The 26809-nt window shown below is 36.7% G+C and overlaps 1 protein-coding gene across 1 annotated transcript in view; it reads right to left on the bottom strand.

The window, feature by feature from the left end:
- The window catches only part of LOC308535454 (protein SIX6OS1), a gene marked incomplete at both ends in the record, with an annotated part of 38571 nt that extends 22524 nt beyond the window's left edge, over nt 1-16047 (bottom strand). Inside the window, 8 exons of the mRNA XM_081114358.1 lie at nt 1021-1100; nt 2233-2353; nt 4294-4336; nt 4427-4614; nt 8679-8768; nt 14763-14889; nt 15844-15900; nt 15999-16047. Coding sequence (XP_080970484.1) covers nt 1021-1100; nt 2233-2353; nt 4294-4336; nt 4427-4614; nt 8679-8768; nt 14763-14889; nt 15844-15900; nt 15999-16047 — 755 coding nt within the window. The remainder of the gene's footprint in view (nt 1-1020; nt 1101-2232; nt 2354-4293; nt 4337-4426; nt 4615-8678; nt 8769-14762; nt 14890-15843; nt 15901-15998) is intronic.
- Nucleotides 16048-26809: the final 10762 nt, after the last annotated feature.

The following is a 26809-nucleotide window of genomic DNA, read 5'->3' as shown; positions in this document are numbered from 1 at the left end:
TGAGTGTCAACCTATGAACTAGGAGGTCACGGTTCGATTCCTGGTCAGGGCACATGCCTAAGTTTCAGGCTTGATCCCCAGTGTGGGGCATGTAGGAGGCAGCTGATCAATGATTCTCTCTCATCATTGATGTTTCTATCTCTCTCTCCCTCTCCCTTCTTCTATGAAATCAATAAAAATATATTTTTTAAAAATTTGTCAATAAAGTGAGATTCTGTACATTTACTATTTTTTTCTAATCAATTTGATTTACAAAATTAAAGACACATTACTGTGAATGTGAGACATGGGAGAGGGGGAATCAAGAAAATAACAGACCCAAGAAAGTGGAATCAGGAAAATTAATTTGGGAGAGGAATGTGTTGAAAAATCAGGATAAAAGCAATGGAGCCATAGGAGAGAAACTTAAGAAGAATGAAAAAGGGTATAGGCAGATGAGAAAAACAGAAAGTTTATCACACATAGCAATAGTAATACATCTGTTTTTTCATCACACAATAACAGACAAAATCAATCTTTTTTAAAATGCCTCCAGCACTGATGTCTATTTTATCACCATTAGGATGAATGACAAGGAAACACATGATGCCACAATTCAGTAGCATTTTGACTCATCTTCACTCTCTCTGGCAAAGGAAGAACTGGTCAAGCTGGTGACAGGATGATAAAAAGGTAAGTATGTTGCTGCTCCTACTATTTTCCCATTGCTGACTCATCATGGAAAACTGGATGAAATATACAACTGACAGGTTATAAAACAGTGAATATGCTGCTGCTATCCCATTTCTCTTTACAAATTATCCTTGGCTGTACTAAATAACAAGCAAATTTGAAAATCAGCCCATCGTATTCAAAGGTATAAATTAATATTTTTCATAAGAAATTAATAGAAAATAGCACGCACAAAATATGAATATAGATTCTGTATAAATATCAGTGGCTTGGGATAAAATATAGAATAAAATTGTTAGGTGGAGAATATTTGTTCACATAAAATCCCATTTTAAAGTTTACCTATACCTTTCTTTCAATTCCTTTCTTTTTTCTATATTTTTAGTATTCTCTTCCAGATTCTTAGTTTCATAAAATCTTGTAATCTGCTAAAAATAAAAATGATAAAGCAAAATAAAATAATTACCTGCAAAGTATTAAGGAACATGCTTTACCTTAACTAATAAATATGATTTTTCTATATTACCACAAGATTTATATTGTAGCAAGTATAAGCTATTGTTTAGTGAAAGTTGTTAAATTAATAATAAATCCTACTTCTTTAATTTTTCCTTACAATTAGGTTTCCATTTGCTAGGTTTCCATTAGCAAACCTAGATTTCGATGAACTTCCACCTTTTAACTTTTTTTATTTTTTATTTATTTATTGACATTTACACTTTTTTAAAAAGGACAGTTAGAAGCAACATAGAGATTCCCTACTTAGAGACATAATTACCACAAACTTTAAAGGAAGTCAAAGGATATTACTTATCTTGAACCTCATACCTATGAATGATCAATATACCATATAACACAATTTTCAGAAAATTTAGAAAATTAGCTATTACATTTTTTTCAAAATTTTGAAAAATTTAGACTTTGATTTGTTCACATACCTGTCAATGAAAGCCACATTTCAATAGATGGCACTAAAAATATATTCAAAAGCCTGGCTGGAGTGGCTCAGTTGGTAGGAGCGTTGTCCCATGCATTGAAAGGTGGCAGGTTTGATTCCCATCAGGGCCCATACCCAGGTTTCGAGTTAGGTCCCCCAGTCAGGGTGTGAACATGAGGCAACCAATCAACGTTTCTCTCTTTCTCCCTTCCTATTTCTAAAATCAATTTTAAAAATGTACTCAGGAAAATATCATGTACCATCAATCTTAAAGGCTAAACTAGTTCTAGCCTAGCTCTATAAAGATTATAGTCATACATTTTCAAAATTAAGTCCTTTAAACCATTTACTGTCTTGTTCTCTTTTAATGCCTTTAAATTTTTGTTATTAAGCTAGATGATAATTTTTCATCATTTTCTTCCTCAGTCCCCAAAGAAAGTTAAACTAGTCCCCAAAATCCAGAGTTGGATATACTCAATACCTACATTTTGGCTCCAAAGGCAATCTGAGGCAAACAAATTATCATATGCCCTTGTCCATACTGAGGCTCTTTAAAAATAACTCTTCTAAGACCTTAAAGTAATATACCATTACACTTATACATTTATACACATAACATATACCTGGTTTAAATATTTAATTTCTATTTCCACTTCATCTACTTCTTTCTTCAATTCACATGAAATTTTGGAAAAATTTTTGGCATGTCTAAGAATATCTTGTGTTTTACATCTCAAATTAACACTTATATGTTAAGGAACTATGTTATGCAAACAGATTTTACATTTATAATACATATATTATATCAGAAATAATATCATGTAACATTTATATATACTTATGTTCCACATAAACAATAATTAATATTACTAACAGTATATGAAAACAGAATATAAACATCTGTCAAACTGACAAAGAAAATTTATTGTTTATCTATGTTATATATTGAGCTTACAGTAAAAATAACATTTCAGCCCTAACCGGTTTGGCTCAGTGGATAGAGCATTGGCCTGCAGACTGAAGGGTTCAGGTTCAATTCCAGTCAAGGGCACCTAACTTGATTGCAGGCTTGATCCTCAGCCCTGGTCCAGGTACACATGGGAGGCAACCAAATCGATGTGTCTCTTTTTGTGTCCCCCCCACTCCCTTCCACTCTCTCTCTCAAAATTATCCTCTGGTGAGGATTAACAAAAACAAAACACATTTCATCCAAAATACTTAAGATTTTTTTCTTTCAGTTAAGTATTTTTACAGTGTGGTTTTTTGCTTTTGTTTTTTTTTACCCAAGTTCATCATGTCATTTGGCATGACTAATAATAAACAACCAATTCAGGTTCAAATCTAATTTCCCGTGTTTCCACATTATTTATTTTTTCCAAAGTCAACATTAAAAATTCACCCTTTTCCTGCTCTGTAAGGTTCATCAGTGTACCCTGCAGAACTCAGAAGACAGCTAGAACTTCTATCTGGACTTTCTGCTTGAACTGAATTTATACCCAATTTCAAGTAGAGAATTTTTCAGCTGTTAATAGATATTCTGCATGGTTATTAGCTACTACAATTCCCTAAGTTACTCTAAAATTCATTTAGGAGAATTTAAAAATAAATACTAATAGGACAGTAAACAAAAACTCCATAGAAAATCTGTCAGGCCTTTTCTATTCTGCCTTAAAATATGACTTGTATGAACATAAAATTTCAGATGAACATTATTTATAATGCTATGCCATTATCAAAAGTATCAATTTAAATTTTAAGGTATAGACATCTAAATCATCTCCCTACCTGTAATACCTCTTCTTGTTTGCCATGCATTCATACATCTCATCCCTCCTACATCCAACTCCCTACTGCTGTACCTTCTGCATCTACTAACCTCTGCCCTTTCCTATTGAGAAATTAAAACATAAATGGGCAGCAGATGAACAACCAAGAACAGAAAAAACTAAAACCCAAACACGGAGAGAGCAAGCAGCAAAGGAATAAAAGGGTAATTGAGGATGAAGCAGAATGAAGAAAGGTAGTACAGGGATAAAGAAGACTTAGTACTAACAGTGGAGTTATAATCTGATAGGAAAGCATATGAAGGATTGTGGAGGTTGGAAGAGGATTAAAGTTCCAAATTCATCACCAGGCAAGATCTTGACAAACAAATGAGACTTAGACCAATTAAGAATTACTTAAGCTCTAAGACAATGCCACTGTATCAAACTATTTGCCTACTCATCTCTCTCCCTACTAAAAGCTCCTTGCAAGAAAGCTCTGTATCTTCTTGAGCACTGTCTGGCACAAGGCAGATACCTAATGAATTTCTATAGGTGAATGAATGAATGTGACTCCACCTCCTGACCGCTTTCCATCCTAACAAGTTAGAATCAACTACTTAATTGGAATTCTTTCTTTGGTAAGACAGAGCAAGATGACTTTTTCATTGGTTTGGTTTCTAAGACATACCACTTAAAGCCAGATACATATAGCACTTCATTCTCATTAAAATTCCCTCTTCTAATCACATGCACATACATGAAAATTAATCCCAGATGAACTTAAGTAAACTCTAAAATTTTTGAATTAAACCAAAAACAAACCCATGTGATTCTCACCAAAGAAACACAATAACAATTAAAATGCAGAAATAATACTTATCTAATAAAAATTCTAAGTAGAAATACTATTGTGGATACATATGTAATGTCCATTTAGTAAGTGATGGAAAAGGAGCAGGCACTGAAAAACAAAGTTGTATTTTAGATTGAGTTATTATTTTCATTATAAAGATGTCACTATTAAAACAATATACAATAAAAATGTTAATACCTAGAAATTCCATAAAAATAGTTTCATTCATTTTTAGTTGTTCAGTACATGCCAACACTCTGTTTTGAACTTCTTCATGTTCTCTTTTCTTCTCATAATATTCACGTGAAAGAGGTGCTTCTGAGTATTTTAGTTGGTATTGCTTCAAAACATCTTTATACTGACATATATAACCATGGTACATTTTTCTGTTAAAATTTTTAAAAATGATGTTATCATCACAGAGTATATTTTAAAACTATCACTTGTTAAAGTCTACTAAATTAAGCATAAAAGGCAAGTCTAATACCTACTTATCCCTGCTTCCCTAAATACCGTTTGTCCTTCAGATTTTCCTTAACTCTATCACACTTTCCAACTCTTATACTTTTTCTTCACTACCTGAGTTATTCACTCCTTAATCCACTTCTACTTCCGTTCTCACCATTCTGATGAAACTACCCTTCCCAAGGTCACCGATGAGCTAATTTGTTGAACTCAGTGATCTCTTTTTAGCTCTCCAACTGACATTACAGAACCTGGCTCTTTTTAAAAATATATTTTTGATTAACTTTTTTAGAGAGAGAGGAAAAGAGAGGGGGGAGAGAGAAATGATGTGAGAGCGAAACATATATGGGCTGCTTCCTGCATTCCCCTCCCCTACCCCCCGCACCAGGGATTGAGCCTGAAACCAGGCATGTGCCCTGACTGGGAATCGAACTGGCAACCTTTTGGTGCATGGGATGACACCCAACTAACTGAGCTACACTGGCCAGGGTACAACCTGGTTCTTTTGATCACTTCTTGAATTTCTATTCTCCCTGAGTTCTGAGTCTCTATTCTCCCCAATTCAGCTACTTCTACAACTACGGCTTTTAAATCTTCTTCAATTATCTAAGCCAAAATGATTACAAAAAGTCATGTTCTATGTGTTAGAACTCTAGTTTCACAACCATTCTGGTATACTTCAAAACTATTTTAGAAAGAAAATTTCAGCACTGTTTGGAACTCCATTCCAACTCAGGTAGAAGTGGGTGGTCATCTATTTAGGTACAAGTCTTGAGTGAGACAGTTAATTCTTGCAAAATGATATTAACTCTTTCTTATCATTTGACCTTTGCTTGCTCTACAGTAGGGGGTCAGTGACTATGACCTATGGGGCAAATATAACCTGCCACCTATTTTTGTATGGCCTATTAGCTAAAATTGTTTTTTAACATTTTTAAATGATTGAAGAAAATAAAAAGTATAATAATATTTCATGACACATTAAAGTTGTATGAAATTCAACCCTAGCCTGTTTGGCTCAGTGGATATAGCATCAACCAGTAAACTGAAAGGTCCCAGGTTCGATTCCAGTCAAGGGCAGGTACCTCAGTTGCAGGCTCAATCCCCATCCTGGTTGGGGCTCATATAGGAGCCAACCAATCATTGTCTCTCTCACATCAATGTTTCTCTCTCTGTGTCTCTCCCCCTCCCTTCCACTCTCTCTAAAAATCAATGGAAAAATATCCATTAACCAAAAAAAAGATTTAAAAATGTTATGTGAAATTCAAACTGTAATGTTCATCAACCAAGTTTTATTGGAATAGTCATTCATTTCTATATTATCTAAAGTTGCTCTTGCACCACAACAGCCGAGTTCAGTAGTTACAATAAAACTGTATAGCCCACAAAGCCTAAAATATTCATTATCCTCTTTTTACCCAAATTCTTATAAAATACTTAGCTTCAAGAATTAATACTCATAGAAAATGTTCTAAAAATATATAATCTTCATGTTCCTCAAAATTTTATAAATTTTATAAATTAAGCCATACTATATGGGGAAATTATTTTAAAATACAATAATGGTTATCTCACTTCAGCACAGGAGTAAAGAAGAACAAGTATTCATAAACTGCCTGTATAGTGAGAAGAAAAGTAGGGCTAACAGCCTTGTACTAGCAGGTCTGAATCTTGAGAATGTTTTAATTTCTTAATATTACCAAACTCTGTTCCCTTTTAACCAGATAATGCAGTTGATCCTATTCCTCTAAATGCATATTTGCTAATTAGGTGCTAATTTAGGGAAAATACCGGTAAGAAAACTGAGTCTGAGATACCAGTTCCTGATGAGATTAGCATACCACATCTGTCCTATTCATATTACATATTCCTGCCCACTCTTCTAACATACTCTGTATAGGAACTCTGAAGAGAGCCCAGCATAGCCAAGTCATGATTCAAGAAGAGTCATTACTATCTTATCTGATGCCAACTATACTAGTCTTTGTGAATGCCTGGGACAGGGATGGGAGATTAGGAAAAACAAGGAGCTGGTGCCTTTACTTCTTTCATTACCCATGATACCAACAAATAGACTCTATTCTTTTTATAGATGCCTGGTATTGACTCATCAACTCAATCAACCCATGTGGCTGGTTTAAGAAAGAAAAATACAGCTTTAACAAATAGCTATGGAGAGCTAAAAGAAGTAATCCACAACAAACAAGATCAAAAAAGTCCATGTTTGTACTGGTTTTCATTAGCCCCTCATAGAATAACTTTAATAACTTTTATAACCAAGGCTTGCATTGAGAGATGTTATCAGAAGCAATAATATATATTTTATTTTGGGGAGAACATTGAAGATACTGATTATCACATTGCATAATTTCCCCTTTATGAGAACCAAGAGGAGAAACTTCTCTCAATTCTTATTACCAGGAAAAACCTCTACTTATCCTAAGCAATTGAACTGTTTTTTGTTTTTAAAATGATTACTCTGAATTCCAAACAGATCACATTTCCATAATGTCTTGGCTACTACTAGGAATTTCAAAGCCTAATTTATGTCTATATCTAACAAATATTCAAAACCATGTAGTATGAATTTCTATCCTGATCAAAGGCTTCATTTTTCTATATTATCCTTACTTCTCTGTAGCCTTGACTTTTATATTTAGTTTTAACACTGTGGTACTATTTATACAAAGTATCTCAAATGCTTTTTGGGTGAAAGCATGGTCTATAAATGACAAAGTAACAGTCTCCTTTACTAATTCCACCCTCTGCCTTTTCTTTGAATGATCATGTATTCTACCTTTCTCTTATTTTTGCTCTATACATTTTTCTGGGCTATCTCATCTATTTTCATGATTTCAAAAGCCAATGAAGATCAAATCTATACCTTCAATCTCTACCTTCTTTTAATATGAAGGGTATTGCAATATCAGCAGTGAGACTGGCACTACCAAGTTCCTTCCCTGGGAACTATACTCAGCATCTCATTATCAAGCCACCATAACCTTGAACTGTGCCTGTGAACAGCTGTGCTTTATCTCAATTTACTTTGTGCATTCCTGCTTTTACTATAATGTTAATGTTATTTGGTTTTATGTGTTATTTGGTATGATTTAATAGATTATTTTTAGGTCCAGAAATGTTCAAAAATGTTTCCATATAAATTGATGGTAACTGCTTCTTCACTTAACGCCATTTCAGCTTATGAAGGATTTCATAAGAATGCTCTATTTTTGGGTTGCGGGTAAAACCTGTATTCCAAAGTTTTCATAAACTAAATCTACAGCTAACTAGTCTCCCAGATGCTTGCTTATAACAATGTAGTCATAACTGAAGCACTATTAATTGAAGCACTCTGCTACAGCAATTGCTATTGATAGTTTCTATTTAAGGACATATGTAAACAAATTCAGGGTTTGATAGAGCTATATAACAAATAGGTAGGCCTTTAATGGTACCCCAAGAGTCCAAAACATTGCTTTACTTGACCAGAGGGAAGGAGAAGTGAGGACTAGGTGAAGGTGGACAAAGATGGGAAAAATGGAGACATCTATAATAATATAAACAATGAAAATAAAGTTAAATAAAAACAAAACAAAAAACTACCCCCCACTGTACAAAATTTCTGCATTCTTACAAAACATATCCTATTAATACTTACAGGATTGATAAACTTAAATATAGGTACTTGCTCTGGCTGGTGTAGGTCAGTGGTTAGAGCATCAGCCTGTTTACCAAAGGACCTCAGTTTCTACTCCCAGTCATGGGCACATACTTGGGTTGCAGTTTTGACCCCCGTCCCAGTCAGGGCATGTGTGGGAGGCTACCACTCAATGTGTCTCTCTCACATAGATGTTTTCCTTTTTTTTTCCCCTCTCTCTCTCTTTCTCTCTCCCCCTTGCTCCCTCCCTCCCTTCCACTCTAAAAATCAATGGAAAAAATACCCTCAGATGAGGTTTAACAAAATAAAAGGATTTATATACTGTACTTGTCTTTTTCAATTGTTTCCTGATAAATGGTAAATTGGTCCTTCATATAGTCTTCATATTTATGAAAAACATCACATGTTGGCTTCCAGCTAAGGAAAAAAATATTATAATTAGCATCTCAGAATGATAAATGAATTGTTAGAGATAATGAAAATGAATGCAACCATTTAAAAATAAACAAATTTTTCCCTTCCTGGAGAAAACAAGCTTACATCAAGAAAAATAGTCCCATCTCCCATCATCACTACCATCCTTCATGCAATCATACATATGCTCAAATATCATTATCTGTTAAGCTATAATAATAAAAGCATAATATGCAAATTGACTGACCGAACAGCAGAACCACCGTCTGGCTGACCTTCCAGACGACCATGCTATGACATGCACTGGCACCAGGCCAGCCAAGGCAGGTGCAATGCGATTAGTGGGGGGGGGGGGGGCCTGCCATCGCCCCATGATCATCCCACAGAGGGATGCCAAGGCTACCTGGCCAGGCGGTGCTGTGGCAGGTGGGCAGGGCCTCCCACTGCGGGGCCATCGATCGCGGGGCTCCCAGAATGCAAGAAGGCACAGGCCAGGCTGAGGGACCCTCCCACCCTCGAGTTCACAAATTTCATGCACAGGGCCTCTAGTTTTTACAAAACACCCATTTTGGAATCGTAACTAGGGAAGCAGCAATTGTAACATGACTTGACTGTGTACATATTGCTATGGCATTTCTAGAATATCCTCTGCAACACTGCAACATCCGGCTTTCTTTCTCATCATACTTCTAAGGTCTTGGCTAAGAAATTCTTTTGGAGTAAGCATTCAAAGAGCTAGGATAAGGCCTAAAGAGAGATTTTTTCTCCTTTGAAACTTAAAAAGCCAGGTTGTTACACCCTCCTGAATGAAAAAAGAAACTAGACCAAAATGAATTATAAAATCAGATGGTAATAGTAAAATAAATATTCATCTTATACATTTTTATTACATGACTCAAAAAGTGTTACCAATGTGAAAATCTAAAATTAGCATATATCATGGCAGCCTCCATTCTAAGTATTGTTCAAATATTTTCTCTAGCTCTTCTTTCTAATCTTTTTTATTTTTTCAGATTCAGAAAGTATAAATGCCCACTTTGGAAGCACAGAATATCACCCATATAGTTTCAACACTGAAAAAATAACTAATATTATTGTTTTAATAAATTGCTTCCTTTTGTCTTTTGTATCAATTTAGGGTGTCTTTCTTTTTAATCTGCATGTAGTCATACTTATCCATTTCCTAGGTGATTTCTACTTTTGGTGACATATTTGGAAAAGTTTTTTTCTCTCAAAGATTATGTTGTCATCCATATTTTTTTCTAGCATTATTATGAATTCATCTTTAACATTTAAATTTCTAAACCAGCATGCTGACATCATAAACTAGAAGTGGTCATGGCATTAAACTCAACAGATCCTACTAACGGTCCTCAGAACCCAGCAGAGATGAAATTGTATAAAGTACAATACATCTTGAATACAGCAGGTTCTCAGGCAAAACTATCAGTTCTTTCCCAATACCCATTGCAGTCAGTTGATGGAAACCAGTGGTAAAACCCATTACAATAAAACCTAAATCAAAAAAAATTTTTTAAAGTTCAACAAGATATAGTTTTTATAGATCAGATAGCCAAAAAATTTAAACAGTACTAATTCCTGTTCTGGCAAGGTTTTGAGGAAATAGAAACTCTCATACCTTGTTGGTGGGAGTATAAAATTATTATAATCTTTCTGAAGAGCATTTTGACATTATCTATCAAATGTTTAAATGTGCATGCATACTCTTTGATTTAACAATTTCACTTCTAGAAGTTTATCCTATAGCATTAGGCCTATAAATGTGAAAGGATACCTGGACATGTTGCTTATAATACAAAAAAACTGAAAACAACCTAAATGTCTATTAATAGAAGAATGGTTAAATAACTTAGGATACATCAATACTAAAAAATACTATGGAGCTGATAAAAAAAATGAAGCCTATAAATAATCATTACATATATAATATCATTTACATTACATATTGTTAAAATTTAAAAAACAAGTTGAAGAATAAATATGGTATACTTCCATCTTTGTAAAAAAAGATATGTAGATAAATGTGCATGCAGTATCCTATATAATAAAAGGCTAATATGCAAATAGACCAAATGGCGGAATGACCAGTCACTATGACACGCACTGATCACCAGGGGGCAGATGCTCAACACAGGAGCTGCCCCCTGGTGGTCAGTGTGCTCCCACAGGGAGAGCACTGCTCAGCCAGAAGCCTGGCTCACCTCTGCGGCAGCACTAAGGATGTCCGACTGACAGCTTAGGCGGGGAGCGGACCTAAGCCATCAGTCAGACATCCCCCAAGGGCTCCCTGACTGCGAGAGGGCACAGGCCGGGCTGAGGGGACCGCGCCCCCCAAGTGCATGAATTTCATGCACCAGGCCTCTAGTATGTAATAATATTGAAAACTTATTAAAAAGGTCTGAAACGGCCCAGCCAGTGTGGCTCAGTAGTTTGATCACTGACCCATGAACCAAGAGATCACTGTTCGATTCCCAGTCAGGGCCATGACCAGGTTTCAGGCTCAATGTCAAGAATAACTATGAATTTTTTTAAAAAAGTAATGAGGTAAAAACCAAAAAGGCTTATTAAAATTTTGAATAACAAAATATTTTAAAACAAATATGAATCTAAGATATAGTACTTAATATAGACAATGATCCACATAAAATTAAATACAAAAAACTTAACACATTTTTTTCATATATTTTAAAAATCTTTATTGTTGAGAATATTACAGATGTCCCCTGCATTTCCCCCCCTCCACCCAGTTCCCACCCTGCCCCAGGACTTCACCACCCTATTGCCTGTCCATAGGCAATATATCTATAATAGTAAAAGTGTAATATGTTAATTAGACCAGACAGCCAAAAAACCTTCCAGACGAAGCTGGGGCTGCGAGGGCCAAACTCCTTGCACGAATTTCATGCATCAGGCCTCTAGTATGCATATAAAATCTTTGGTTAATCTCTTCCCATCCCCCAATCATCCTTCCCTCTGAGTTTCATCAGTCTGATCCATGTTTCCATGCCTCTGATTCTATTTTGTTCATCAGTTTATTCTGTTCATTAGATTTCTTGTTCATTTAATTTTTAGATTCAGTTGTTGATAGATATGTATTTATTGCCATTTTATTGTTCACATTTTCTTCTCCTTCTTTCTCTTAAAGAATACCCTTCAACATTTCATGTAATACTGGTTTGGTGATGAACTCCTTTAGCTTTTTCTTGTCTGTGAAGCTCTTTATCTGATCCTCAATTCTAAATGAGAGCTTTGCTGGGTAATCTTGGTTGTAGATCCTTACTATTCATCACTTTGAATATTTCTTGCCACTCCCTTCTGGCCTGCAAAGTTTCTGTTGAGAAATCAGCTGATAGTCATATGGGTGCTCCTTGGTAGGTAACTAACTACTTTTCTTTTGCTGCTTTTAAGATTCTTTGTCTTTAGCCCTTAGCATTTTAATTCTGATGTGGCTTGGTGTGGGTCTCTTTGGGGTCTTCTTCTTTGGGACTCTCTATGCTTCCTAGACTTGTTAAGTCTATTTCTTTCCACTGGGTAGGGGAAGTTTTCTGTCATTAATTCTTCAAATAGGTTTTCAATATCTTGCTCCCTCTCTTCTCCTCTGGCACCCCCATCATGTGAATGTTGGTACTCTTGAAGTTGTCCCAGAGGGTCCTTATACTACCTTCATATTTTTGGATTTTATTTATTTATTTATTTATTTATTTATTTTCACTCTTCTGATGGGGTGTTTTTTGCTTCCTCATATTCCAAATCATTGATTCTTGAAATCCTCTACTCTCCTGTTGAATCCCTGTAAATTATTTCTTATTTCAGTTAGTGTATGCTTAATTTCTGACCGGTCCTTTTTCATATCTTTGAAATTCTCACTACGATCCTTGAAGTCTCACCAAGACCCTTAAAAATCTCATTAAGATCTCTGACTGGTCCTTTTTCATATCTTTGAAATTCTCACTACAATCCTTGAAGTCTCACCAAGTCCCTTGAAAATCTCATTAAGGTCCCTGAATAACCAGAGTTCAACCATAATTTTGAACTCTGTATCATTATTTTGAACTCTGTATCCAGCAGTCTCTGCATTTTGGCTGCTTCCTTGTGTTTGTTTCTATGTGTTTTGTAGAGCTGTTACATCTCCTGGAATTGGCAGAGTGACCTTGTGTATTAGGTGTCCTATGGGGCCCAGTGGCTAAGCCTCCCCAGTCACCTGAGCTGGGCACTCTAGGTGTGCCCCTGTGTGGGCTGTATGCAGTCTTGTTGTAGTTGAGCTTTGATTGATGTTGACGTCCCTGGGAGGAATTGACCTCTAGGCCAATTGGCTATGAGGACCAGCAGCGTCTACAATGGAAGAGCTTCTGTGCAAGAGATACCCCTATGGAGAAGGATTTGTTTCTGTGGAGCTTTGGTGCTCACTGAATCTGTCCCTTGAATGTATTACTTGTGAATGTGTACAGTGGTAATCTGGTATGGTGTGAAGCTGTCCATCAGTGCACTGGCTCTGGAGCCTCCCAGGAGGTACAAAGTCAGCCATTGCCTGGGGCCATCCATCAGGAGCTACCATGACCTGCAAATGGCTCTATTTGTGTTGGGCAAGAGCCTAGGTGATGCCCAGCTTTGAAGCAAGGCAGGCTAGTGCTAGTGCCAGCTCTTGGGCCTTTTATTGGTAGGTTTGGAGCATGCTGATGCCAGCTGCTGCTTGTTTAAGAGATTTTAGCAAAGTCTGAACACTGACCCAGGACAGGCCATTCATATGGAAAAGCAGCTGCAAACAGCTTGGATGGGGCTGAAAATTGGATGGGGTGGGGTCTCAGGGAATTACCAGAGCAGAGTGAACAGTGTGAGCCATGCTCATGGAAACTCAGTTATGGCTGCCAGTTAGCTCTGCAACAGGGGAGGGCCCAGCACAGGAACAATGACCCCTGTGAGCAGCCCTGTCTGAGAGAAAGCAGCCCCTAGTTCCTGCCCCAATGCCAGACAGTCCAGTTCTTCCCCATATGTCTCGGATTCCCCCAAAGCTTCCATCTGGTTCTGAAGCTCAGAGGAAGCGGGATCATGTAAGTTTGTGCACAGGCCCTTTAAGAGAACACCCGGGACTCCAACAGCCTCTGTGTAACTCAGCCACATCCCCACTGGTTTTTACAGCACAAAGTTACAGGGACTTCTCTTCCCAGCTCTGGAACCCTGGGCTAGGGGTCAGGTGTGGGTCTGAGCCACCCTTCTTCTCACGAGAAGCCTTGGAGATAACCCTCCTGATTAAAAAATGCCACACCTAGGCGTTGGACCAGCACATTCCATGCCTCCACCCTTCCTACTGGTCTTAATGTGCTTTTTTCTTTTTTGCTCTAGTTGTAGGACTTCCATTCAGCCAGCCGTTAAAGATGGTTCTGAATGACTGTTGTTCTGTATTTTAGTTGTAATTTATATGTGGCTGTAGGAGGCGATGAGTACTAGTGTTTACCCTTGCCATGTTGGTTCTCTTCTCTAACATTTTATTTTTAAGTATTTGTATATACAATAAAGTCCCATTAACAATTCTTTATTTCAAAATGGTTATATCTTACAATGGATTTAAGTACTAGAATCTAAAACCTGATGCCATATTGAAATAATTCTTAACATATTGAATACTTTTATTTTGGAAAGCTACTAATTTTAGGCTAGATTCTACTAGACAAAAATACAATCTTGAAAATTCAAAGATGTAAATTATTTCAAATTTATTTATGTAATAGTAATTTTATATACTGAATCTAGATTATTCAAAATTCAGTATTTAGACTAGTTGGATCTGAATTAGAGATCTTGTAGCACTTTTTTTCTTTTGAACTTCCTGTGATCCCTTCTTACAAGGCAATTTAAGACTTAATTCATCATTGTGCTAATATAAAATACTATTATAAAACAGCAGTTTCTAAACTCAGAAACCTTGAATAAAAGAATCCAGTGACAATTACTCAAAGTTCTTTTCTTTCAAATACTTACTTACTACAGTTGTCTTTGATTTCCTTACTATGTTTACAGTAATAACCAATTTCCTCATCTGTTGTATTTATAGTTTCCTGTATCTTACAAATTATTGCTTTATTTTGTTTAATATCTTCAACGCTTTCTGAAAAAAAAAAGAAAATATTTATTTTCTTAAGGTAAAAAGCATAAAATTAAAGTAAACAAATACAATAGAAAAAAAGAGTTTGGCAATTTACCTAAAAGCAAGATAGCCAGAGAATGGAGCAAAAATGAGATGGGAAGAGCCCTATACTAAAAAGCACAGAACCAAAGCCAGGCTTGCTCCTACCTAGACCCATAAGCTAAGGATTTGTGTTTGGGATTGAAGAGAAAGATAAACATCCTTTTTTATTGTAAGAAGGTTAGAGTGATATCTAAGATCAATGGTATCTAATGCAGCCATGAGTTCATGTAAATGTTTACTCATATATGATACTAACATAAGTTTTGACAAATGTGAAATTTCGATTCAATTCCATGTCAATTAATTACTAAATGCACCTTCAACTCATTTCTTTTTAATAGTGACTAAAACAGATAAAAGTAAAATATAGTTTCTTAAAAAGATTAAAATAAAATTTTAATAGCCTGTATTCTGTTGCAGAAAAGACAACTAAATTCTACCTTTTCAGAACTATTAAGAAATTAATGGTTCTATTTTATTTTCATAGTTTTTCTGTAGAATCTTAAAGTACTGTATTTATGTAATTTGCTTTGCCATCTCACTCTTAATATTATTTTCAGTATTATCATCCCTGAAAAATATGGCATCCATCAATCCTGGCCCCTGACTCACTGAAATGTTTGAAATAACCTGTGTTATTTGAGAAAAATATTACTTTCAATTGCACTTAGAGAGTCATTTCAGCTTAAAGCAAAATTCTTCTACACAAATTAAATACTGAATACAGAATAGGACATTATTAGGCACTCAACAGAACTGGCACAAAAGTTATAATGCCAACTGTAAGTTACCCTAAGCAAGGCAACCGCATATTACCTTGCATGCCATAAGAAATTAAAAACTAAGACATTTTTATCATGCAAAACTACTTACTATTAATTCGTCGAATCATATCTTCTTTAGTACTTATATCTTGCTCATACTGAAAAACTAAAATAAATAATTCTGTTGTGACTTCACTTCATTGTTAAAATAGCAAGTGATCATACAAATAATTCCATAATTCTTTATTTTTATTTCATACCTACCAAATTCTAGCAAAAGTCGGTCCAAACTGACAAATAGGCTGTCATTCATCTTGGATACTGTGTTTAAGAAGAAAAAAAAAAAATTATCAGGAAGGATTTTCTGAAGTCCTATGCAAAACAGCACATATTGAGTAAGACATTTGTTAACATAGCATTATTACAGGAAAATGTGGATGGAGCAAGAACCGGGGAGGGCAGAGACCCATTCAGCTCAGCGCTGGGCAGAGGCCTCGTGGGCACCTCACCCAATACTTGCTGAACGCTGTTGCCTGGCAGACTTCCAGGGGAGCCTCACACTTGTTTATAGGTGCTTGTCTGAATGTTCTGGAGCCCACAGACACCCAGAGCTCTCAAAAGAACATGCCCTATGAAATAAGTATCTCTGAATATGTCCTTTCCGAATGTGTCCTTCTAGGAGTAGCAAGACGGCTAAGGAAAGCCCCTGACCAACCTACAGCCACTGTGCGCTTAGAATCGACCACCAAGAACGCAGAAGGCGGGGGTCTCCCGGGACCGCCACGTCCGCTTACGCCCGAGGCGCGCTTGGCCCCCCTCCTAACCCACCCAGGTTCCGGAGCCTCCTAACCCGGTTCCGGAGAGGCCCTTCTGCGCTCTGTGGCAGGAACAGCGTGTTTCCCTTCACCTGAGTCCGCCCCACACTCCGCCCACGCGGCGGCACCCACGGAGTTGGCCGCCCTGTGGCGGAGGCCGGCACGCGCCTGGAAGTTTCTAGAAGCCCCTAGAACGCGACCTCCCGCTGTTTTCTGGAGACAGGGCCCGCCAGCTTCCCAACCTCACAGCCACCGGCGGGGGAATAACTGCCACACACAGCGCCCTTTCCCATCCACCTCACCGGCCCCTGGGGACCGAACGTCCCCTTCCTTCCTTTCCCGGGTCCCAGAATCCACTCAGAATCGAACGCCCGGCACGCGAAGGCAGACGCCAACCCGGAACTGCCCGCTGGGCCCCGGCGGAGGCGCTGAAGAGCCAGATCCAAGTCCCGCGAGACTACGCCAGTCACAGCTTCCTCCGAGCCAAGCGGGAACCACCCGGAAGCCGGTGCTTCGGCAGCGGGAGGATCCCTAAGTGGAGGGCTGGGGAACCTCTCAGAGACGCTCCCGGTTTCTTTAAGGAAGTGTTTTTTGAAGACTGCTCATGGTAATCGTTTTAAAAGCTTTTTGAGAATAACAATGATATTAACTTTAACAGTAAAAACACCGGCACCAGTCATACAAATTCAATTTGCAATCAGCATTTTTCGAAAGTTCTTGAAAAGCAAGCATAAGATTTCAAACACGTTCTACCTCAGCAAACATTTTGGGAGTGCGTCATTTGTTTCTAATAAAATGCACATTAACATTTTATGTATGAAATGCTGTCTTTATTCTTAAATATATTTTTATTGATTTCAGAGAGGAAGAGAGAGGGAGAGAGATAGAAACATCAATGAGTGAATCATTGATTGGCTGCCTCTTGCACACCCCACACTGGCGATCCATCGAGTGCGTAACCTGGGCGTAGGCCCTTGATCAGAATTGCCAGTGCTCCACCCACTGAGCCAAACCGGCCAAAATGCTGTCTTTAGATAATTTATGCTCTTAGATTTGCATCTCCAAAGTGAAAAAAGGATGGAGAAAAAATAATTTCAACAAACCAGTCCCCCAAATTGCCTTAATTATTGGTATATCTCTGGTCAAAATGTTTTTTAACAGTAAATGATCTAAATAATTGCCTCAATTCAGCACAACCTAAGTTATTTCAGATTATTAAAATGAAAAAAGAAACTTTCAGAAACTTTTCTTGCTTAATATCCTTAGATCATATATGCATAACCAACTTTATTGTAATGTGATATGTTAATCATTAGCATTAATAATAGTGAGTCATCAAAGCAAAAATAAGTTTGATGATGTAATAAACTTAGCAGCCTTATTTGTATACTTGTTTATAATATCTTTATTAACTACTCTTTTTAAGAAAACTTGAGAGAATAACATAAAGGTTAAATTTATAATTTAATTTTACTGCCATTACACTGCTTTGATTGTCAAAAAAAATTGATGGGTCAAAAGAGTTGATCCATTTCAGCATATGAATAGGTTTTCTTATGAAAATTGTGGAAACCTAGAGACGCCAGCTTACAAAGACCTGAAAATCAATTTATTTGTATTTAAATTCACACCTATTTATATCCTAATTACTCTCAAAAAATTACACCTGCATTCTACCAACACCACTACCACCTATCCCATTCCAAAATCCCTTCTGGAAAAGCAATAAAGATGATGTTCCATGTACTGGAGTTTTAAACAATAAATTGTATTCATCTCTCTAAATTACCCAATAAAATATAGTGCTCCATTTGAAATATTATAGAACATCAACTCAGGTAAACATTTATCCTAGCAAATCATTTTCTGGGAAAGTACTCCCATAAAAATATCTCCCTACCTATTATTAGCACCTTCCTCTTTTGCTCCATACATGCAAATCAAAATCTGAAGAAATCCTTTATTTAAACCTCTTGCCCATTTTAATTACACTATTTTCCTTTTCTTTTACTGCTAAACTTATTCAACAGAAAGCATGTCTCCTCCCTACAATTCCTTTTCACTCCTTTACTCATTGACTTTTTCAACTCAATTGTTATCACCATTATATTTAACCACTTTCTCAGGTAATCAATAAAATATTTTTGCTCCAAATCTAATGGCCTTTTCTCAGTCTTATTCCCCCCTTGCCCCCCCCCCCCCGCCCCAAATTCTCTTCTATATTCGGTTTTATTAAAATTCCCTGCAACCTGCCCAGCCGGCATGGCTCAGTGGTTAAGTGTTGACCTATGAACCAGGAGGTACTGGTTCGATTCCTGGTCTGGGTACATGCCTGGTTTGCTGGCTTGATTCCCAGTGTAAGTTGTGCAGGAGGCTGCCAGTCAATGAGTCTCTCTCATCATTGTTGCTTCTATCTCTCTCCCTTTTCCTTCCTCTCTGAAATCAATATAAAAATATTTAAGAAATTCTCTGCAACCCTGACTTCCAAGATACTACTTTCTTCTAGTTCTCCCATCTCTTCTACCTGCCCCTCTGATTTTGGCTTCTTACTTCTTACCCTCTCACTGTCACTACCCAAATATGGACTCCTATCAAAGTTTTTTCTTTAATTCTACCTTTCATCCTCTTTTCTTTGGATTATTTATCCGTAACAACTTCAGTTCTCACTTCTGTGCTTAAAACTCTCAAATCTATACTCCCAGTTCTCTCCTATTACCTGAAAATTATCCAAATATTTACATTTATGTACTTTGCCATCAATCTGCATCTAATGCTCTATCCTTCATTTAATAACCTCCTACTTATTCTTTAACTCTCACAGTTCATGTACTTATCCTTTATAGCCTTTAACATGGTTATAATTCTACATTATTTGTATAATTATTACAGAAATATCTATCTCATCCACTACATTCCATGAGAACAGGCCCAACCTCCTCTGTTCCTCCTCCCCACAACACTCACAAACACCTTGGCAGCCACAATGAATAGGTTACATCAGTAGTTTGTCAAAATGGCTATAATCCCAAATCAATTCACAAACAATTCCAAGGTAATAAATGCCACTTCATTCTATCTAAGGACTGCCTCTATAGGAGAAACAATCATAGAAGAAGAAGGAAAGCAATGTGAATCTGCTAATACAAATTTATTTACATCAATGGCCATTATGTCAGTGGGGAAAACAACAGGCTTAAATTGTGCCAGGATTTTCAAATATGCATGATTAAATCTATATTTCAGTATTAAAACAAACACCAACCTTCTTTGTTTCCTCATTTGATCCCCTGTGTTGGAATTAGTGTCGCTGACTTTCCTGGCCAAATTGGATTTATACCTTCATTACCTCTGAATTACCAAGGCTGTAAAATATGGGTAGTTGTTTGATAACTCTGTTATCCTTTCTTGACAATAATCCTAATGCTGGTAGGTTTCCCTCTAAGTGTTTGCAAACCATAGTAGGCAAATGCAAAATTCCCAGCTGTTTTTTGTGTGTTTTGTTTTCTTTTTGTTGTTGTTGTTTTTTGGGGTTTTTTTGGGGTTTTTTGTTTGTTTTTGTCTTGTAGGCACCATTTAATGTTAATCTGATCCATCCATTGTCTTACTGCTCATATATCTTTGATTCTGTTTTTGGTGCAAACCTGCTTCCCTCAAATATGTCTACTACTATAAAATCCTATTAAGTGGAATTTTAAATTTTAATTTACTCCACATTGTTCTATCCTTTATGCCACATAATTCTTTTTTTTTCGCCTTTTTTGCTTATCTATATTCCCAGCATCTAGCACAGTGCCTGACACTGATAGAAACTAAATAGGTAAGTTAATGAATAACTAAATGAATGAGAAGTGTTCAAAAAATGGTTACATCATTTCACATCTAAATTGTAACAGAGTGGGAACAACCCCTCCCCTTTAACCAATCTTATATTCTTTCTATTCCATTCTATAGCGATACTGATTTTTCTTACGTCTATTTCATCATAGTACTCACCTAATTCCATATAAATTAATGATTATATTTTCATCTGCTTTAAATTAAAATACTTTTGTTCTATTTAAGACCTCCTATAATTTGACCTTAACTTTATTTCCCAACAAATTCTCTCATTTTAAGCAGGCCAGTTCCCTCACTGATCCATGAAAACACTATGCATGTTTAAGCCTTAATGTCTTTGTGTTCAATGTTCCTCTGAACTGGAACGTTTCTTCTTCTTGACCCAGTCAAGATCGATCCATTCTTCAGAGTTCAAGTCCCAACTTCCCCAAACAGTCTAGCTAGCCTGACTATTTATAGATATCCCTTTTCTCTGAGATCTGTGGCACTTTCTCTGGAGTCTATGGCACTTATGTAGTATTTAAGTATATAAACACTAGGGTTATAAAGATTAAGAAATTCCTTGCTCTCAAAAACTTCTGCATTTGACTGTTGACACAGATATTGATGATTATGAATACTATAATAAAGATATACATGTGATAGTTTGGGGATATTAAATCAATGACCTCAATGACCTTTAGGTCTAAGTCAGTCAGCAACGCTGTATTAGTCAGGGTCCCATAGGACAGGAAACAAAATCAGATGATTCAAGTGATAAAACCTTAGTGAAGAGACTACTTAGAGGTATGGGCAGAGTACAAAGTATTCACTCCAGAAGTAAATGTCTAGAAACCTAGATTTTAGTAATGAGTTTCTGTGCAACACTCCACAAGGCCTCGTGGGGGCCAATCCATACTATAAAACCATTCATTCCACAGCAGAGACCAGAAAGGATCCGAAGGACACCAAATGTATCCAAAACCCCATCTACCCCAAGAAGTCACATTTGCCTCATCGCCATAAAAAAAAAAAAAAAAAGAGTTTAGAGAGGCAGAGGGAAGCAGATTTAGCATTTATCTGAGAAAGACTAAATTATCTAAAAGAAACTTTTAAGCTGACAGTTACTAAGACACCTCTCAGAAGCTTAAAGTTGTCCCCCTCATACTACACTGCTTCCGGTATCCAGCAAGGTAGAAACTCACAAGAAAAAAGTTAGAGAGAAATAAAAAGGCTCAGGATGTTCAAGAGTTCCCCCTCAGACAATAGAATTTCTCTCTCTTAATAAGAACCAATAATACTATGCATTTAGCTACCACAGGACTCTGATCTCAGGATGGACTTTGCCACCAATCTGCATCTAATACTCTATCCTTCATTTAATAACCTCCTACCATTGACCAATGGCCTGGCCAATCAAAGCACTCCATCTCTGGAACCAGTCTTTTCTTAAACAGTATGCGTTGAATGGAAAAAAAAAGAAGAAGAAGAAGAAAAAAAAATTCTCTGTGAACTCCAAAAACTTGTAAAGCTTGAGCAGTTGATAATTATCTTTCTCACCATATGGAAAAACTAGCCTTACAATGAAGGCAACACGAATAAAAGCAGAAGCAAGATATAGAGGAGTCAACTATCTTTGCACTTTCAGTTCTTTAAGCCAATATATTCCATTGTTGTTCAAGATAGGGTGAGTTGGGTTTATGTCACCTGCACTTATAAAGTTCTTTTAAATGCACAAAAGTAGAGGTGATGAAATTTTGTGTCATTATATATGCTATTTGAAAATTTATTTGTATCAAATTTCCAAGCATCAAAGTCAACTAAATTTTATCAATTGATCATAATCATGCCATGCTTTAGTTTGCTTCATATTTGAGCCATGATTTCTTGCACACATTTTGTTCTTCCTAGAGTTTCTAATTACACTTTTTCTCCCTATCTACAGAAAAAATCATATGTATTCTTCACCACATCATTAAATCCCTCAGGCTCATTACGAATTGTTGAATGCTCTCGCATAGCTTCTAAGCCCAGAGTAAGCACTAACACTCCACTTTAAGTGACCTTTACCTTCCCAGGCTAATCACTCAATTTCATTAAAGATTATTTCTTAGGCTGCAGTCTGGGTGCATTCATGGGAGTGGGGGTGGGGGGCGGGTAGAAGAGCCAATTATCATGCCCTACTTTACACAGTTCTTCAAGCTCTCACCTCATTTTCTGCTCCTCTTCCCCTTACAATTATCCATATCTACCAACTCGGGGAGTAAATGGAAAAACTTCCTCATTCGTTTTAAATGATAGTAAATGTTAACTATTGTGCCACACTGTAATACAATGATGCCTTCCAAATCTATGGAATTGTATAGCACTTAAGACCTTTACAATAAACATTAATGCTTTTTCAGTTATCCTATCTACTTTTCCAACATGAGGAAACTAGGAAATTTTATTGAAAGACACAAAAGGACATTTGAATACATGAGAACCATCCCATGTACCTGAATGAGAACATTCAAGATGTAATTTATCCCAAATTAACTATTTATGTAATACAAGTTGTTGGAGGAGGTCGTCAAAAGGACATGACCTCCAGTTGACCTACAAGCTAGACCCTGGCAACCAGAGGCTCCTCAGCCCCTCCCCGATCCTTAGAATGTGTGCTCTGCCTGTCATTCCCACAGTGGGAGCCATTTTCAAGGACATAGCCTTGAAAGAGTAAGTTGTGAGGCCATCTGACTAGATACTAGACTGAATCCAGTTAGGGCCTCTCTATGCATAGCTTTTAAGATGTGGCAGGCAGTTGTGAAGACCTACTCACTTTACAGCTCCCCAAGACAAGCCTTGTAATTATGTTCCCTCAGCTTATTAAACCAACTGCCTATCAACCTGGAGTCATCTGCCTCTTTCTTAGGTCTCTCCTTGCCTTCTGGGCACAGGGGCCAGTTTGCAAACTGACAGTGGGTGCGCCAGCCAGGAGACTGAAGAAATGGGCCTTGGAAAAGAGGCCTCAGTGGGAAAATCCCTAGTTGGCCATGAATCTCATTTTTTGTTTTTTTTCAAATTAATCCTCACCTGAGGATATTCTTTCCATTGCTCTTCAGAGAAAATGGAAGGGAGGGAGGAGGAGGAGAGAGCGCGAGAAACACCGATATGAGAGAGACACCTTGACTAGTTGCCTCCCACATGTGCCGTGACTGGGGGTGGGGAGTGAACCCACAACCCAGGCATGTGCCCCTGACCGGGAATCAAATCCACGACCCTAGTGCTGATGCTCTAACCACCGAGCACACCGGCCAGGGTGGCCATCGACCTCTTCGTGGGAAGGGGTGGCCGGTATGTCAGATGTTTTTGGACCACCACGTGAATCTGATGAAAAACTAGAATCAATTTAAATAAACATCAATAGGGACTTGCTAAATAAGTTATGGTATGTACACTATGGAACGCGATGCAGCCATTCAAAATAATGTGTAATTATTAGCAGGAAAATGTTCACAAAATGTTATCACAATAAAAGGTTATAAAACAGTATGAATAATACGACGGTATTTCTGTCAGAAGGGAAAAAAAATATGTACCTGTGTGTGTAGAAAAAATGGTCTATAACGACATGCACCAAGGAATAGTGATTATCTCGGTCTTGTGGCCTCCAAAACTGTCAGAGAACTGTAATTTTAAAACACTCAGTGTGTGATAATTTGTTACAGCAACTACAGGAAACTAATACAGTGAACATTTGGGGAATTTCTAGTAAACTATCCTTGCTGTTTTTACTATTTTATCTGCTTCCATGAAGTTCAGTTTGAGAAGCATCAGTGCCCTAAAACATCATTCTAGAGACACTATACCCTTCTTCGTTGATAAACACTCCCATCCCCCATCAGCTTTCAGGAGTAAGCACTCACATTGTCTTTGTCTACCTCTGGTTCATCCCAGAGGACATTTTAACAAGGCTTAGTTTAGTGAGGAGATATTTGGCAATGGAGAGTGGGAAGCAGAAGGAAAGAGTCATGGAATTAGAGCAAACAGAAAAGGAAAGGGAAAAAATAAATACAAATTATTATAATACAGAGAACTACCAATCTTTGGGAAATATGAACTTTCAGAGCCCGTGAAAAGGACTGATAAAGAATAAAAAGGTAGACAAGGAGACAGGAGATGAGAAAGGTAGAAAGAAAATTTAACTAAATAAAGGGTAAAAAGAAAAAAAAATCAGTTCAGCCCAAATTTTAGTAGCTATAATGACAAATTCTCTTATATTAGTTTCACCAATATCTAGAAGTAGTAGAGAAAGTAATTAACAGTTAAAATACAAAACAGAATGCCATAGTTTGAAGAAGCTGAGAAAAAAAAATCTGCTGTTAAAGGAAACATGCACATATTTCTCTGTCCCTTATTTATTTCTAAATCTACTCCCACTGTCTGTCTACATAATTCCCTGCCAGAGCTTTGCAGCTGGTCCCCACTGGGGCTTAAGCAGACTCCTCTCTGTGTTTCCATTTAAAAATCTTTATTTCAATAGGTGGGCCTAGAGCATCTGCACTTCCAAAATTACCACACAACTGATCCAAAATGATTGAAACAAAATTGGTTTCAAAAATTGCCCTTAAGCTGAAAAGAAGATGAAGGCTAACATTTCAGACCTAAAGAAACATTTATCACAATTCTGCGGTCTGTAATAGACTTCTGTAGTTGTAATAGAAATGTTGACAGCTTGTTAATTATAGAAATGCTAGTGAGCATCACTGTTATTCTTTTGAAAGACCTGACAAAAGAGTTTGGAGGTGGGTGGGTTGTTTTTTGTGTTTTTTTTTTTGGGGGGGGGGGCTGTTTTCTTAAACCAAGCCTTACAGCACCTCAAGTCCAATCTCTCCTCCCTAAGAGGCTGGATTCAGTTCCATTTTCCTGTGATGACTCAGAAAAAGGTCTTCAGCAAACCTAGATGTCAACATTTCTAACCCCCCAAAGAAGACAACTGAAGTCTCTGAGCCACATTTGATATTCAAGGATTTTTTAGGGCTTGCAAGGGTACACTACTTGGCAAGACTCAGAATAGTTTAAATCTCTCTGAGATCTGTGAACTAGAGTGCTCCAAACTCTGAAAGTCACAAGAACAGGAAACAGCATCAGACCTAACACATATTTATATGTGATTCAAATCCTCTGCCCTCAAACTCAGCTGGAATTATACAATCTTCCTTGGGTAGGAAAAGCAAGGTATATAGTGGACAGAGGTTTGAATCTGTGTTTTAAAACTCTCTACCACTAACTAGTTATATAATATGAGTAATCATTTAACCTCTTTGGTCTTCATATTTTATTCATTTGTAAAATGAAGAGGGCCTGACCAATAGCCTTCAACCATTGTTGTCTGTCTCAGCAAATACTCAAAAATCATAGATTGTAACATGATAGAAACACTTTCTCCAGAGATATTTTAAAATTTTTAAGTATTCAGTCATTATAAGTATTTACAGCAAAGTTTAAGAAACAAAATTATAGTAAGTTCTTAGGAACAAATTTTATTGTGGTGAGATTCTCTGCTTTGAAAAGTAAGATGCCATGTAAATGTACTTTTTGTAATGCAATTTTTAAAGTAGTTCATGCTAACCATATGGATCAACTCAGAGAACGTAGGGTATTTATTGGAGACTAATGCCTTTATTTGATTTTACAGTACTTGGAAGGGAATTATTACTTACTACACATATAACACATAATTAATACTTATATATGATATGCATACAACTTAATGTGATAATGTCTGGCTCACCCAGAGGACATAAATAAACTTACATTTTTCACTTCATTGAATTTTAAAGTTTCTATGTGTATTTTAGAAAGATACTTTGATCTTGGATTTGAAAATGGTCAAAAATAACTTGCTGGTGGAAAAAATAAAGTTCAAGCAGAATACTATGAATTAATCATTCTTTCAGTCATCCAACTAATGTTTCATTACTAATAATAAAGTGTTTATAAGTGACACACTGGTTACATTTTTAAATATTAATCCCTCACACAAGAACCCACTGATTGATACATATCCCTAAACAAGCTCTGTGAAAATTCAGGCTTACCCCACAGAAGCGGGGGAGAGAAAAGTGAATTCAAGACCATAGTTTAAACAAGGAGTATGACTCGAAATACACTCTTTGGCTTAAATACAAATTCTCATCAAATGTCTAGGAGCAAGAGGTCAAAAAAGAGCTGCATAGTCAGCCTAACATTTTAAAAAACACATTAGTGCTAATTAATTGTTACTTTCAAATGGTACACCTTCCCACATTTAAACTTATGAAAATTTCCCTCGGCTTAACATAAGCAATTTTGCATCATTTTAAAAATAGCTGGTGAATGGTTTTGCAAGTAACAACAAAAATATCCTAATCTTTTAAAATGAGATCAATATTTTAATTTTAGTACCTTTTTGTCAGTTAATTT

Source organism: Myotis nattereri (assembly GCF_964212035.1).
Source record: "Myotis nattereri genome assembly, chromosome: 1".
Classification (NCBI taxonomy): Eukaryota; Metazoa; Chordata; class Mammalia; order Chiroptera; family Vespertilionidae; genus Myotis; species Myotis nattereri.
Note: the sequence above shows the minus strand (reverse complement) of the source record. Positions and strands in the feature narration are given on the sequence as shown.